Genomic DNA, 16,491 nt, shown 5'->3' on the forward strand with positions numbered 1-16,491 from the left:
CGTATCCAGAGACAATAAAAGGCCACTCTAAATTTTTCAGTTTTATCACACAGCACAATGCCACAGATGTCACAAGTTTTGAGGGAGTGTGCAATTGGCATGCTGACTGCAGGAATGTCCACCAGAGCTGTTGCCCGTGAATTGAATGTTCATTTCTCTACCATAAGCTGCAGCAAAAACTGCACATTTCAGAGTGGACTTTTATTGTGGCCAGCCTAAGGCACACCTGTGCCTAACCCTAACCCAACAATCAACAACGATGGTTTCTATTTTAACCAGTGCAGCATTTCTATCCTTTACAGCACTAGTGGCCTAGGAAACTCACATTCCAATTGGATGCCTCAGCCAATCAAATCTGTGTATTGCACTAGGCATCGTGATTGGAGTCATACAGATACACACAGGCTCAAGAGCAGAGAGAGCAGTCGGAGAAAATAGACAGTGAGAACAGAACTTTCAATCTTACATGTTCATTCTTCCCACGGGAAGTTCAAAATCAGTATGCTCATATCAGAGATCGTACTGATTATTAAAAGCAGCAATATGATGCGCCACTTCTAGACAAAGCACAGAGCATGTTTTGAGCAAACATACCCAGTCAATCTGAGCTGAGGGCACAGGAAATAAAATATTTTTTATGGCACTGAATCAAAGCACAAATCAGACCTTTCCTCAAGACCTCTTCTTGAGGATATTTTCCTTACAGTTGGACCTGTTTCAATTTTAATTGTTATCTTTGAATCCTGCCAAGTTTCATCTTGGATCTGTACTATTCTTCAGCATGATAAGGGGGGCTGCTGCCCATAACACTTCACGATTTATACTACACTGTGTTGGTAAGGTTATTACCTCAGAAGGTTAAATAAAGAGGACTGGATGCTGTAAGTATCACTTATCCAATCTGCTGTCAAAGATTTAATTGGAAATTAGTAACATTTACATGAAATGACAGATTCTATGTACAGGTCGGAGAAATCTACACAAAAGTTAAAAACTATTCAAATAAAATAACTTTATACTGATGAGATTTCCTACAGCGCTTGGATTGGCTTTTAAGATTAAAGCCAGGTGATATGTGTTATCAGTAATCACACTGTTCAAACGTTTCACACTCTGGGCTCTATTTTTGTGCAGGTGCAAAGCCAGCGGAGGCATAAAAGCTTCCGTAATGTCACCTTCCATTGACCAAACACCACCTGTTTTGCACGTCTTCTTTTGCAGTTTCTTGGTTTTAGATCAACCCTAAGTCATGGGTTTGGTTGTCATTTGGTGAAGAATACAGTTTATAATGAAGCAAATTCATTTTGATTAGTTTTCTGCAGGTGGGTGTCATTTTGAAGACTGGTAGGGGTTTAAGAAGAGCAACATATTCACAGAGAAACTTTACAGCTTTATCCAGTTTATCTGTTTCATCTTGGAAAAGAAAGATAGATTAATAAAGAGTGCAACCTTGCAACACTTTTGTTACAGTGTGCATGATCTGCCAAGTACAACAGAGGGAGGTTTGTGTCTGAGGCTTTATGATTGAAAGATGTTGTCCATAACCTTCAGCTTCTCCAAAACACAGCACTGCAGGGACACATTTATGAAGTAGTGTCACCACATTGTTCTGCAATGAAAATGACTCAAGTGACATGAACACAAACGTCATCTGCTGAAATGATGAATCAAGATGGCAGTTTAATTGTCAGCGAGGACAGGTGCAACACAACAAACCCGATCAACCTCTCTGAGCAGCAGAGAATGACAAGCAACATGAAAATACAACATTTTCAGTGTTCCACCACGCTCCATCATGCAGACTGATATAATGACAACTGAGCACAATATTTGAAGAAGTTTAAACGAACAAAAGAATCTTGTGTTTCCATGACTACGTCTACAGACCTTTCCAGTGATGGAATCTGTAGCATTGCTGGTCTCATCGACTGTATCTGTTAAAGTCATGATTTTTTGTATGAGGCAGGTCTCAGTGCTACATAAATACTGTAACAGTATCAAAACACTCAATCCACAGAGAAATGCACACAGCCCGTATTCAGAAACTGTGCCTTTAAATGTGTCATCAGGACTTCTTTATGGTTGTGATGTCACAACTGTACAGTCACTGCCCAAGGCCACTCCCCCAGCACCGGCAGAGCTGTTGTGGAAACACGTTGGGCAGTGCCTGCTCAGGCCTGTGAGAGCTGGCACACTCAGAGGGACTAAAACAGAGCATTCAGACAGAGGGTGAATAGAGGTGCTGCAGCAAAGGACAGTGTGATAGAACAATACATTTCAATATTAAAGCACGTAAACCTATTATAGTACACATGCAAAATAAAAATATGAACCTTTTTAGCATAATATAGAACCTTTAATTATAATATATGATCTATATTCTTATTTTTTACATAAACAGATCTTCTAACTTAGATTTGTTTTGTAAAGACATTTTACCGTGTTAGAATACATCTGATGGTACTCTCTGCTGAACAAACTGTAATGGTGACACGTTTTTCTAAATGACCTAAAACAACATTGTTTCCCATACATAGGCTCTACTTGGGTGGCCTGCCCAGGTAAATTGAGACCCTGCTCAGGAAGATAAAATCCAATTTCACTTTTTTTTCCAATCAATGATTTAATTTCACTGCACAGACAGACCATCCTCCAGCCCCACCCACCTCGTCACACATGGCATCAGCAATTTACTTCAGTGTTTGCCACACATGAAATTATTTTTTAGTGGTCCGCCACAATATCAACATTGACCGCCACATATTGGTTTTCTGTTTTTGGAGCTGTGCATCCCGTTCTCACTCAAGACAGCACACCCGTGAGTGAATAGCATGATGCGATATACTCTGATACAGTGGATGGGAGTGTGGTTTTTAGTCCGCCGGTAAAACCAACGAAGAAGAGGAAGAGGAGAATTTAATGCGGTTGGCTTGACCGGAACTTCCTCTGCAAAGAAAACAGCTGGCCTCATCTTCGAGATCAAGCCCCCAGGAAGAGCGCCAGGCCTTGAAGCCAGTTTTCATAGTGGCCAAACCATGTAATTACATGGTCACATGATGCACTGTAATATGTAAAATTTCAAACACATTTTTTGAGTGAGGTGCACGTCTTAAAGGGGCTCACTTTATGTGGTGCTGACTCTAAAGGGGAGGGAGCAAGAAGACATTACAACTGACATTAAACAGCCAATACATGGCTATCAATGAATACCACTTCCTATGTTGTAGTTCTGCCTGAGTGTCCGTGTGTCCATGCTCATGGTCATTCTTCAGGCTACACTTGTGGTGTTGTTGTCATGACTGGTATGTTATTGTGAGGTGTTTCAGAGCTCCATGTGCTTGTCTCTCTTGCAGTCACACACATCATCTCCTGACCAGCAGCTGTGATGAGGTGGTGTGTGTTCCCGGAGAGATGTGGCACCAGTAACAGAATGATACTGGGAGACAGAAGGCCCTCAGTGGCCCTAATTGCTTTGCATGTGCGCACACACAATCACACACACAGGGAATACATTGTCATTACTCTTGACCAGTTTCCAGGAGTACGTTGTATACAAATCATTGTTCACTTCTCAGCACAGCATGAGGGGGACAGAGAATTAAAGCGAAGGGAACAAAGTGAGAACAACAATGCCAGGGAAAACAACAGAAAACACCAAAGTGGTACTGAATGAAAGAGGGAGGAAAAACGGGCTGGAAATGAGAGAGACTGAAGAAAACACAATGTTTCAGGCACAGAGCAAAGAGTGCAGATAGGAGAGGAGATGGAGGCAGAGTGGGATAGAAACCTTCATGGCACTCTGTCTGAGTAAGGACAAAAATACACTCAGCTACCCATATCAAACATAAACAGGGATCCCACTGTGGCCCTGATATGAAATTCCATGACTTTTCCATGACTTTCCATAATTGAGTGCAGGCACATCTGTGCACTTGGAATTTTTAATCGTTTGTAGTTTGCTAAGAGGTTTCTCAACTCATAATGATTTATAATGGGATAATTGACCTTTATAATACAGCTTAAACCAGCAGCTGTTACAACTACATAACTAACTACTATATTCTTCACTGTAATAACCGTGTGGCTATCGAAGAATTATCCTATCTTTATTCAAGAGCATAGATTTTCAGTTTGAGAGCATCACTTCATTTCTTTTCAGTGACACAGCTCCTTCTCGTGCTCAGATTTATTCTCCTCATGCTCACATTTTGTTCTCGCACTGAGATGTCTGCTGCTTTCTTTCAAAATGTGTGCTTGAACTCAAAAATCACATGCTTGTGCTCACATTTCTTCTTCTTGCACACAAAAATTTCACTTGCATTCAAATATGTCCTGTGCTCGCTCAGATCTAAAGTCTATGCGCTCAGGTCTAAAGTCTGCGCACTCAAACCTAATGTGCACGCACTCAGAACAAGCACGTCCTCTCAGGTTGAGGTATCTGCTCAGACTCAAGGCTGTCCCTCCCTGTGCTTAAAATATTGTGTTTCACCAGCCAATAGGGAGACAGCTAGAGTGTGGACCAATGAAATGACGGATGCCGCCTTGGGTGCGTTCCTTCGCCCTTTTTTTGAGCGCTCCGTAGGGGCGGGTATATGGTCTGTTTGTAAAACTGCTTCTCTTAAAATACACCAATTTACCATATTAGCCAGCTATTTGAATCGTCACCTATTTAAGATGCCAGCATATTTGTGTATAATTCATCTTAAGTAATCCTAAAAAGAGTTATCGACACGCAGCGGCCGGGATGCGAACCGACGTCCCATGGTTTAAAATGCAATAGCTGTTAGCGTACTTAACCACTCGACTATCGTAACATTTCTATGCTGTTGAGAGTATTTATACTATATAAAATATATCCGCTAATATTAAATTAAAAAAAATCTAAACTATGATAATTCTTTGTCACTGAAAAGGAATGAAATCATGCTCTCAAACTGAAAATCTACGCTCTTGAATAAAGATAGGATAATTCTTCCATACGTGCCTTTTATTTACAGTGTACAGAATCTGTGCAAGTCAATCATTATGTAGTGCCCTCTAAGGGTGTAATGTAACTGTTACCACGAGGATGTCATGGTTCGTTACATGCAGTCATGCACAAAGAATACATCTGGGAGTCTGTCAATAGACCATATTCACACAGCAGCCATTTTCCACTGACATCACAGTCAAGGCGGGAGGCTGAAATGTTGTACTGCTGTGTTCCAGGTTGCAAGTCCAATAAATGTAGTGAATCTGACTAATTGTTATAATTTCCTGATTCCTTCCTGATTGATCAGCAACTGGACAACCATGGAGAGTGAACATCTGGAGGGACTTATTTCAAGGTAAAACAACCGCCTATCACTTGTTTCTGCACTATGTAACTTCAGTGAGAGGGTAGGATCACAGCGTGACATACAGGTTTACTTCAACATACAAGTTTTCAACACATAATTTTGTCACACATGACATAATGAGTTCTGTTTGTTGTCAGCACCTACATTACATCTGACAAATGATGTATTTTCCACAGTGGTGTAATACTCAGACAGGGAGGCACCAAATCACACAAAATGCCAATTTCTACATAATGTTGCTTGAAAAGATAGCCTGATGTCCCTACACATTTTCACTATCCCTTGTCTTTTCAGTTGCTGATGATTTCCATTAATAACATTACCCGAACATTTGAGCTTCCCACCCGTGTGAAATGAGAGGAATATGGCCGCCGTGACAATATGGACCTGCCTGCTTCTTTCAAATCAGCTGCGTAGAAAACTGACAGAGAGCGTGTGGTGGATCGGACGAGGACGGTGTGTCGGTATCAACACATCCTCATAAACCACTGAATAGATCAATGGCCAGTGCCTCCAAAAAATACATATATCACTGCTCACAAAACAACATGACCGCTGCAACAAACTAGCGACAGGGGTATCAGACCTTCATCGTACAGTCTCAGCGCGGTTAGTTTCAGGTAATAAAATTACTTGCTTACCAACGTACCTACATTACATAAGTAGCTGGAGTTACGTTATGTATGTGAAGCATCTTTACTATGTTACTAAGTTAAAATGACACCCTTGACTTTCGATTTCACCCTGGACACAAACAGTGGTCTCCTGGGTGAAAGTTCAATCCTTGTTTGAGTCATCTATCTGCTCCCAACCATCAGCCGTGCATAAAATACAACCTATGTTAGAGTGTATGTTCACTGTTTACCACTTAATTCACTACAGGCTGTACCAGCTACCTCAGCTGGGGCAAGGTGGACATTAGGGCGGAACAAACTTTAACTTGAACTACCGTTTGTTAAGAATACATTTTTTTTAAAAAGTCTAGCCTCATGCAGCTGGGATTTTTTGTAGATTTTTTCTTGTTGTACCAAACTGTGACTTCTGTGTGCCGTTACACCCCTAATGCCCTCAAAAAGTCAAACAATGGAACAAAACAGTCCTGTACATGTCATGGCCACTGCTTTTTTGACAATCTCACAAATTCAATGTTAAGTATTTTAGCTGCAAAATGTGCCCTTGTGTCAAACACTGTATCACAGGAGAAGTCAATGAAAGGGTGATATTGGACACAGCCTAACTCCTACATTAGGCTGTATAAGGTACTATATTCCTGTCATGTCACACATGAAAAGGATTTAGATAATCCAAGAAATTCCATCTAAGAAATTCAGTAATGACTGGAGGCCCAGCAGTTATACTAAACACAGTCTGGCGGTCAAACTCTGAGACATCAAGGCTCTGCTCTCCAAACACAACAGCGAGGGAGATGGAGAGAGACAGTGTCCTTCAGCGCTCTAACAGCGAGCAGTCAGGCAACACACAGGCCTGTCAGAGAGACGTCCAACCATGCCTTCCCCTGAGCCTCATCCTGGAAAACCTGTGTGTGTGTGTGTGTGTGTGTGTGTGTGTGTGTGTGTGTGTGTGTGTGTGTCTGTGTGTGTGTGTGTGTGTGTGTGTGTGTGTTTTCATTCACTTGTATACAGCCTCGACTGTTAATCCCGCACCACTCTCCCAGGCCTGACTGGCGTGTCTACCGCGGAGTGCCGGGTTTGCCTTCTGGCCTGTTACACAGTAATGCTGTAAGCTAATTGCTGATGGTTTGCTGGGGAAAATTAATATAACAGCCTGATCCTAATGTGTTTAACTTGATTGAGATTAACGTCCCCTTAACTCACTCTTAATACGTGATGAAGCATCGCTCTGGCAGCTGCACCAGCTCATCTGGGTAACTATGGCCTGAATAACAATGCATGAATGAAAACGAGCCTGGACCATGGGGGAGGAATTGTCAAATAGTTACAGAGTTTAATTAAGTTTTGGCATATTTCTGAGGGAAATGTTATTACATTAAAAGTCTTTTCTGCATGTACAATAGAATTTAACTACTCTTTTAGGGAGATACTCTAGGTTTCACCCAATTTCAACTTCATTTGTAGGAATGATTTAAAGTTTAAAGTTATGATAAGCTGGTCTTTTTATTGCTTTTCCTACCCTGGCTTAACTGTTCTCTGTGGTCCTGCATCCTTAAGGAGTACCAGAAGGCTTGTCTCTACAGTCATGTTCATATAATTATTGTCCTATTAAACTAGAGAAGAAGGAAGAGTTATTTCTGGCATCAAGGGTCAAGAGGTGACTGGCTGCTGGAGCATTTTCAAGGGATGACTGGACACGAAACTCTCCCAGATGAATCATCAGAACTAATGAGTAATTGCACTGAAAAAATTTGGTTCTTTGATCACAAGTCAAAGATACAAGATTGTGAAATAAAGTTTACCACAATTCCAAACGAGCATTGTGGTGAGCAAAGTCCTACCAGAGACCGGACAGTTTAAATCCAGTCAGATCCTGGCTCGGTTCTAAATAAACTTGACAGCTATGGCACACGATTTTCTTCCTGTATACACAGTGTTTTCTTCCTGTATACACAGTGTTTTCTTCCTGTATACACAGTGTTTTCTTCCTGTATACACAGGGTTTTCTTCCCGTCTACACAGGGTTTTCTTCCCGTCTACACAGGATTTTCTTCCTGTCTACACAGGGTTTCCTTCCTGTCTACACAGGGTTTTCTTCCTGTCTACACAGGGTTTTCTTCCTGTCTACACAGGGTTTTCTTCCTGTATACACAGGGTTTTCTTCCTGTATACACAGGGTTTCCTTCCCGTCTACACAGGGTTTTCTTCCCGTCTACACAGGGTTTTCTTCCTGTCTACACAGGGTTTTCTTCCCGTCTACACAGGGTTTTCTTCCTGTATAAACAGGGTTTTCTTCCCGTCTACACAGGGTTTTCTTCCCGACTACACATGGTTTTCTTCCTGTCTACACAGGGTTTTCTTCCTGTATACACAGGGCTTTCTTCCTGTATACACAGGGTTTCCTTCCCGTCTACACAGGGTTTTCTTCCCGTCTACACAGGGTTTTCTTCCCGTCTACACAGGGTTTTCTTCCCGTCTACACAGGGTTTTCTTCCTGTATAAACAGGGTTTTCTTCCCGTCTACACATGGTTTTCTTCCCATCTACACATGGTTTTCTTCCTGTCTACACAGGGTTTTCTTCCTGTATAAACAGGGTTTTCTTCCCGTCTACACAGGGTTTTCTTCCTGTATAAACAGGGTTTTCTTCCCGTCTACACATGGTTTTCTTCCCGTCTACACAGGGTTTTCTTCCTGTATAAACAGGGTTTTCTTCCCGTCTACACAGGGTTTTCTTCCTGTATAAACAGGGTTTTCTTCCCGTCTACACAGGGTTTTCTTCCCGACTACACATGGTTTTCTTCCCATCTACACATGGTTTTCTTCCCATCTACACATGGTTTTCTTCCCATCTACACATGGTTTTCTTCCCATCTACACAGGGTTTTCTTCCCGACTACACATGGTTTTCTTCCCATCTACACATGGTTTTCTTCCCATCTACACATGGTTTTCTTCCCATCTACACATGGTTTTCTTCCTGTCTACACAGGGTTTTCATTTTGCTTCAACTCTCTGACTGCTCTCTTCTTCGTAGAAACTGCCACTGTGATCAGTGGTTAATGTGGCAAATTGACAGGAACTCTGACAGAAATGTGAAGTTTCTGATTTATTAACCCTGTCGTACTGTTAAACCATTCAGGAGACTCGTGTGTCTGTGTTGAGGAATAATGTAAGCTAGCAGTCCTGGTAAAAGCATTTATCTCCAAAATGTAAACTTTTCATGAGCTCAGAAAAATACCATACCATATCTCTTTCCCCTCATTTCCTGTCTCCCTATGTACTATCAACAGCACAATGAAGGCAAAAATGCAACAACAAAATACTATTTTTTATAACTTTGCGAGCTGCAACAATCAGTCAACTAATCAATCAACAGGAAAAAGGCTGAGAACTATTTTGATAATCGATTAACCATTTCAGTCATTTTTCAAGACGAAATGTTAATTTGCTGGTTGCAACTTCTTAAATGTGAGGATTATTATTATTTATTTTTGTCATTTATAAATTTGTAAAAGAAGCTTCTTTGGGTTTTGGACTGTTGGCTGGACAATGTGAAGATGTCACTTTTAGCTCTCTGGAATTGTTATAAGCATTTTTCACAATTTTTTAACAGTTTATTGACAAAAAGATTGATTCATTGTGAAAACAATCAGAAACTTAATTGATAATGAAAATGATCATTGGATGGAGCTTTGTTTCTGACTTTGTATTGTATAGTCCAACGGGTTTTAAAACAGTTTATTAAGCTTCTGAAGTAGGAGGGTTTTCTCAGCTCACATTAAAAATTATCAACTACTGCAGGGCAGCAATGAATGATTATTTATATTATTGATTTTTTTGATTGATTGATTCATCAATCATCTCTGCAATTGTTAAAAAAAATAAATAAATAAGAAAAAAAATGGCATTCACAATCCCTCAGAGGGCATGGTCATCGATTTGCTTGTTTTGTCTGTTTAACAAAAAAACAACAACGGATATTCAATTTTCTGTCATATAGAACAAAGAAAATCTCCTCGGAGAAGCTGGAACTAGACAATGTTTGGTATTTTTTTTCTTGAAAATTGACTGATACAATTAATCAGTTATGAAAATAGATACCAATTAATTTTCTGTCAATCAAACTAATGATGCTGACCACGACAATGATGACTTCAACGACGACGAAGACGATGTGAATTATCTCAGTCATTACCCATAGAGGATCTTGAGCTGAGGATGTAATTACTACATCCATGCAACAGTTCAAAGCTTGTAGACTTAACAAGGACTGCCTTAATTGCCTGCATGTGTGTGTGTGTGTGTGTGTGTTTTGATGGGGTGAGCTGAACAAACAGGGGTGTGTGCGTGCATGTGTGCAGAAGGTGACATGGTATGCGTGGGCGTATCAGACACATGTGAGCGTGTGTTGTTGTAGTAATGTGAGCGGTGCAGGAGCTAACTTCGCCCTTTCCCTTCATTACAACTGGTAACCTCCAAAAAAATCGCCTTAAATGAGGAGGTCTGCTTATCTGAAGGGAGGAGGGTCTGACAAATGTGTGGAGAAGAATTCTTCTTCTTGAGTATCGAACCATCTCTCCCTCCACTGTGCTTCAACCTGCTCTGGATTTATTTCAAATCAAAGTTAAATTAGTAAAATTAATTAAAACATTTTTTTTTTTAAGAAATCAGTACAGTATGAATGTGGTCTTATTTTGTCAAACTTGCTAAAAAAATTAAAAGCTCATTTATTTTTCTGCCTTGACAGCACCCTTTTTTAGTGCTCTCTGGGGGGCGCTGTTCTTTTTTGCTTCTGACTGAATTTTTGAGCGAAAAACAAACTTAAAGATGCAGTGAAATGAAAAAATACATTTTCTTAGTGCTAATCCACGATCCCTGTGTTAACTATTCATTAGTCTCTACTTCCATGCTAAATATGAATAAAAAATTGATTCATATTCATATATTCTTTTCTTGTAAAACATGCAGATATTTTAGATGACTCACTTTACAATTGGGAGAGGGTACCCGAATGTATCCAATCAAATAGGATTAGGGGTGACTAGCTAACCCAGCCTACATATTAACCACACTTTACAGTTAGCTAGTGTTAGCTACGAGAGCAATATCTTAGTAAGAGGTGTGTGCTTAGAATTTAGCTGGCAAAAACTTTGTAAGTCACAGTGATATCACTTGTTGGCTAAGTTGCATCATGGGTAATATAGGGGCCAGGTTTTGAAAGCAGTCCACTAGTCTAGCATTGCACTCCAATAACACTTGGGATGCAACAATATTCAATATTTTATTTGAACCGTTCAATATGCCCTGTTAGGTTCAATACACAAAGGCAAACAACACAATACAATACAGTACAATACAATACTACAATAATGTTTGCTGTTTAACTTGATTGGATACTGCATATGTTTTTTTATGGAAGGCAATTAAGATAAGTGTTACATTTTTATAATAAGGTTTGTGGTTTGATTATATCTGCTTTTAATTATTTTTACATGCAATATTGCCTTTGCTAGTGTGAGTAGTTTTATATTAAGATATGGAAACCGTACCGTTACCGTGGCCCAAAAACTGTGATGCATACCGAACTGTGGGAAAACTCTACCGTTGCATCCCTAAATAACACTACTGGACTCAATATGGACAGTTTAAAAACAAATGATCAAAATCGATATAGCAGAACCAGAGTTATGACTTTTTTTTAATTCCACACATTCTTGTTCCTTAACTAATGCTTACATCAGCCACACTGTGACATTCAGCTACCTTTGGAGCCACAAAAGGCTTTTCACATATGTAGACCTGTAAATACACTCTGATGTTTAAATGTTTGATGTTGCCCTTTAACTAATCATTGTGGCTCTCACTTTAACTAGAAATCTTAGCAAATTGGTGCCAGGTTTCAGTAAGTCATCAATATTCAGACAGTTTTCAGTCCGTTCTGAAGGTTTGACACCCAGCCCTAGCTGTCACAGCTGACTGTGCCTGTCACTGAAATCACTCCTCTCATCTGTCCATCCTCTCATCTACTTCCTCCCCAGCAGCAGTCAAAGGACTCTCTGTTCAGCTGGATCTTCCAGATGGGGCTCACTGGGCTGACTCGCGACCCAGTACAGACAAGAGCCTGGCAAAAACTATGACCTTCCCCGTCACTTGACCGCTGACATGAAATATGGAGCCTGATATCAGCATCGCATATGAGCCGGGCTGAGAAGGTCATACACCTCAGTGTCAACGAAAGCGTCAATCTATTCCTCCTTCAGCTGTCTTTAACCTCAAGAAATCCTGCTTCTGCCTTATTTCTGCTCAGCTGAATGACCTCGCCTCGCTACACAGGTGACACACAACCGGAGGTGAAGAGCCTCTGAGCATTACAGGTAATGATCCCCAAACATGATCCTCACTTCCCACCCTGCTGCTTCATGGGACTCGTTGACCTGCAACCTGAGCACAGGTGAGGGTGGAAAAGCATGATGTCACAATGACGTCAGTCGGTCAGTAGGTGAGGGGTCTTTCCAGCAGTGGTGGAAAGTAACTGAGTACTGTACTCAAGTACTGTACTTTTACATACCACAAGGAACTTTAATCTGGCTATGAAACAGTTTCAATTTAATACTGATGTCTCTTTATGACCTACATAAGTAAGGGAGACCAACAGAGAGCAGACTGACTATTTCTGTAAAGTTATTATAGTTATTCTTAATGCCTGTCACCAGGTCAGATAAATCATACAATTTAACTATTTGTGAACTGAGGAGTCTCACAGCCGGAAGAAAGAAGCTGCTCTGTAGTCTGGTGGTGTGGCACAAAAACAATGTTTACTTTGTTTCACCTTCGTCATCTTTTGTCCACCGGGGCCAGAAGCAACATAAAATGAAAGTTCCTTGGACTAGTTTTAAGTATAGTGTTGTGGTACTTGTACATTTCTTATTTTTGCTAGTTAATATTTCTACTCTATTACCTTTCAGAGAGAAATATTGTACTTTTCATTCCTCTACATTTATATGACAGCTGACAGAGTTACTTGCTGCCTTCCAGCTGAAGATATTACCCAAAACATGCGATAAGCTTATTACATAGTTATAAATTAAACTGGAGGTTCCCTACTTTTTGGGCTTGTGACCCCTCACACAAAAGCTGTGTGTAGTTGGGGCCCTTTGAAAACTTTCAGATGTCTATGAGAGACACCGCCCCTCTGAACTGCTCGGATGGTGTCATTTTGAATAACATTTGAGGCCCAGTGAGCTAAGATGATCCAATATTTCATAAAAATAAATAAATAAATATAAACACATGTAGCAGAACTTTGTTTTTCTTCTCTCCAGCCCCATTAATCATCTCATGACCCCTCAGATATATCTTGTGACTCTAAAGTTGGGAGCTCCTGGGCTCAACTACCTGACAGTATATCAAGTAATTAAAACTAGCTCCACCTTGAGCAGCTTCATTAAAATGCTGCCTACACATTGATGCACCAGTATTCACAATATAAATCATGTCATACACAGAATAATAATGTATCAGTGACAGAGGACATTTTACTGATCAACACACAGCAGGACTTTTTATATTGTTGTACAGGCACTTTTACTTCACTAAAGGATCTGAGCACTTCGTACACCACTGCATTAAAGTTTAGATTAAAGCTAGTTACTGTGTGCTCTAAGATAAGAGTATGCCCTCGTGACATTCATTTACAGTGTGAGGGTGTCTGCAGGAGATCACTATAATATTCCCATTGAATCATTGTTCCTCGAGACTTTCTTGCCAAAGTGCTTAATCCATAAAAAATGTATCAAAGCTCAGTCCTGTAGGGTGAAACTAATCCTGAAGGCGTTTTTAATTCTATGTTACTATGAAGCTCTACGCAGCAGTGTTTACTGTCACTCAGAAGCAGTGTCTCTGAAGTCATCTTGCTCAGTTATCCTACGATCTGAGAATGTGGTATGGCTACTTCGAAAGCACGTCACAGGAATGTGAAATTACACACTTGTGACGTGCCTAAAAGAAGGCGAAATGAGAGATTATCAGCAGACACGTGCCACAAGATGCTCTGCTGTCACATCCGCGTCAAAACCCATACAGCCTTGGAGAGGAGGAAAGGTGTAGGCCGGTTCGGACAGGCATCACCAGCATCTCAGCTGATCTGTTACTTGTCACTGCAACATTTCTGATTACGTCTCCATCTTTCACTCCAGCTTCACTTGTTAATATGTTCCCTCCACTATGTTCCACTTGTTGAAACATTTAAAGGGGCACTATGTAATTTGGAGAATACATTTAAACTCAGAATTTTAATATTTACAATACAAACTTTCCATAACTGAATAAACAAGAAGTACAGCCACACATAAACAAAGTATGAAACTGTGTTGTCCTTTAAGGTCAGTTTGTTTTCACACACGTTCATATTCACAGGTAGAGTTGAGCCAGAACACACTGTCACGTCAGCATTGGACCTCTGTACCTTAATGATGCTGCTCCGGCGGGGTGCTGCCTTCACTGACTCCAGGAGGACGGTGTCGGAGTCCTGGCCGCCACCGGGAAGGATGACACCGCTCCGCCGGCCGCGGGACGCTCTCGGCGGGATGCAGTCCGGCGCTCCGTCGCTGTCTCCATATCCATCACGCTCAGACATGTCGACGAGAAGGAGGACTCGGTTTTGAAACACCAGGAGAGGGAGATTAATGAACTCGCCGGATCTGACCCGAATAAAGTTTCACTTGGCAGTGCGCTGATGCCATTTAAAGGAGAACGGGTTCTTGCTTTCCTCAGGCATCAGCCGCTCAGCAGTTCTGTCACACTGGAGAAAACTAATCAGCCCAATTACGTTAATTATGAACAGACTGTCATAGTCAGTGAGCACCGAGCCGAGCTGACTTCAGGCTGTGAGTCTGAGCTGGGCTCTTCAGTCCATCCCCGCTCCACTGAAGGACTCGCGGTGGAAATCAGAGCATCACACGCAGGCAGGTTGCCTTCAGTGTGGACTTGGATGAGGACTGGACTGGTGCGCTCCCCGGATGCGCGCAACAAGTCTTCACCGCTCCCAGTGTCGCTCGTCCTCGAGGCGGCGGAGGCTCAGTTTGAGCGTGAAACCCCCTTCGAGCCTCGGTGCGTAACGAGAAATGATGACAGCGTGGTGGTGTCAATGAGAAAACTGTTTGAAAACAATCCAGCGGTGGCTACGGGGCTACCCGAAACCCTGCTCCTTCTCCCCAAAACACATCGATGTCAAAGTGCAGAGAGGAGCGAACTTGCGCTGCTGTTGGCGTCAGGAGAAGAGCAGATCCGTCCAGGTGTCCCCGCGGAGCGCATCGCTCTGACTGCACACAGCCGCCACGGTCCCGTCGGGTTCACTCACAGCAACAACAGCCGACTTTTGACGAGAATACAGAACACAATTGACAGTCGTTCCGCCTCTAGCCCGCCACCCCTCCCTTCATCACTCCACCGGGCTCCTCCCACATGCTGCCGGAAATCATGATTGACAAGCGGAGCGACCAATGAGTTCTCCCGCTGGGAGATTTGGACGCAGTCAGAGGCCCTGATAGGTGGACTGTCGAGTCAAGGGACTGAGAGTCTCCTTATCGCCTCTCAAGACCATGGACCACTGAGAGCACAGGGGGTCAGGACAGAATGAACCTCAGGGAACAGCAGCACTAATGGGTTGGTTTGTTTCTTTCCCAAGTGAGTCCACAGTAGTGCTTGCTGTTGTCATTGTGTCTTACAAACATATGGAGTAGCGCAGAAACATTCATCAATAAGTGAGGCAATTACCAGGTTATTATGGTAATCATTTAATCAATGAGGCTTATGTCAGCTTTCAAACAATAATGCATGGAGCCTGACACTGGATCTTTGGGGCCTATAATGATATTAAGGAGTCAAATATTTCAATATTGATATATCTGCCGATACATTACATGTTAACAGATATTTTTTATCAAACGTGGTTATCAAACACTTGTGACAAAAATAATAAAAATGTGAAACAGAGGCAGGATATCTATATATGTACATATACGTTTAACAGTAAACTTTATTGTCCAAAATGACATCAGTGAAGTGGAACAGTAAACTTCACTGAGTCTTTTTCTGCATTATGTTCTGTAAAACATACAGATACGCCAATACTGATATACAGACATGGGCAGTAACGCAACACATGTAACGGGATTATGTCAGTAGGATACAAAAAAGTGGTAAAGTTACAGAAAAAAAGATGTAATTAGAGTACAGATACATTCAGTAAAAATTAGATTACTAACAGGATTACAATTTTAAAATGCGCACACATGACGACACTTGATAAGTCTCACACAACATCACTGTGGTCTTGAGTAAAACCAAATACACAAGTGTGCATTCAATAAAAGTCATCTTATTAATATTTGTTTTCTCTAGCCTTTATTTGCATATGTTTGGTATTGAGGTAATCCAAAACTAGCTAAAGTAATCCAAGTTACATTATTTTAATATTACAATACTTGGATTTGTTACTGATTACATTTTTTAGGTAATT

The 16,491-nt window shown here is 41.3% G+C and overlaps 1 protein-coding gene across 1 annotated transcript in view; it reads right to left on the reverse strand.

Moving 5' to 3' along the window:
* Positions 1–15,257, reverse strand: part of plcl1 (phospholipase C like 1) — a 101,698-nt gene extending 86,441 nt beyond the window's left edge. The window contains exon 1 of the mRNA XM_073473067.1: positions 14,437–15,257. Coding sequence (XP_073329168.1) covers positions 14,437–14,607 — 171 coding nt within the window. The 5' untranslated portion in view covers positions 14,608–15,257. The remainder of the gene's footprint in view (positions 1–14,436) is intronic.
* Positions 15,258–16,491: the final 1,234 nt, after the last annotated feature.

The sequence above is a fragment of the Pagrus major genome, chromosome 9 (genome assembly GCF_040436345.1).
Source record: "Pagrus major chromosome 9, Pma_NU_1.0".
In the NCBI taxonomy this organism is placed as follows: domain Eukaryota; kingdom Metazoa; phylum Chordata; class Actinopteri; order Spariformes; family Sparidae; genus Pagrus; species Pagrus major.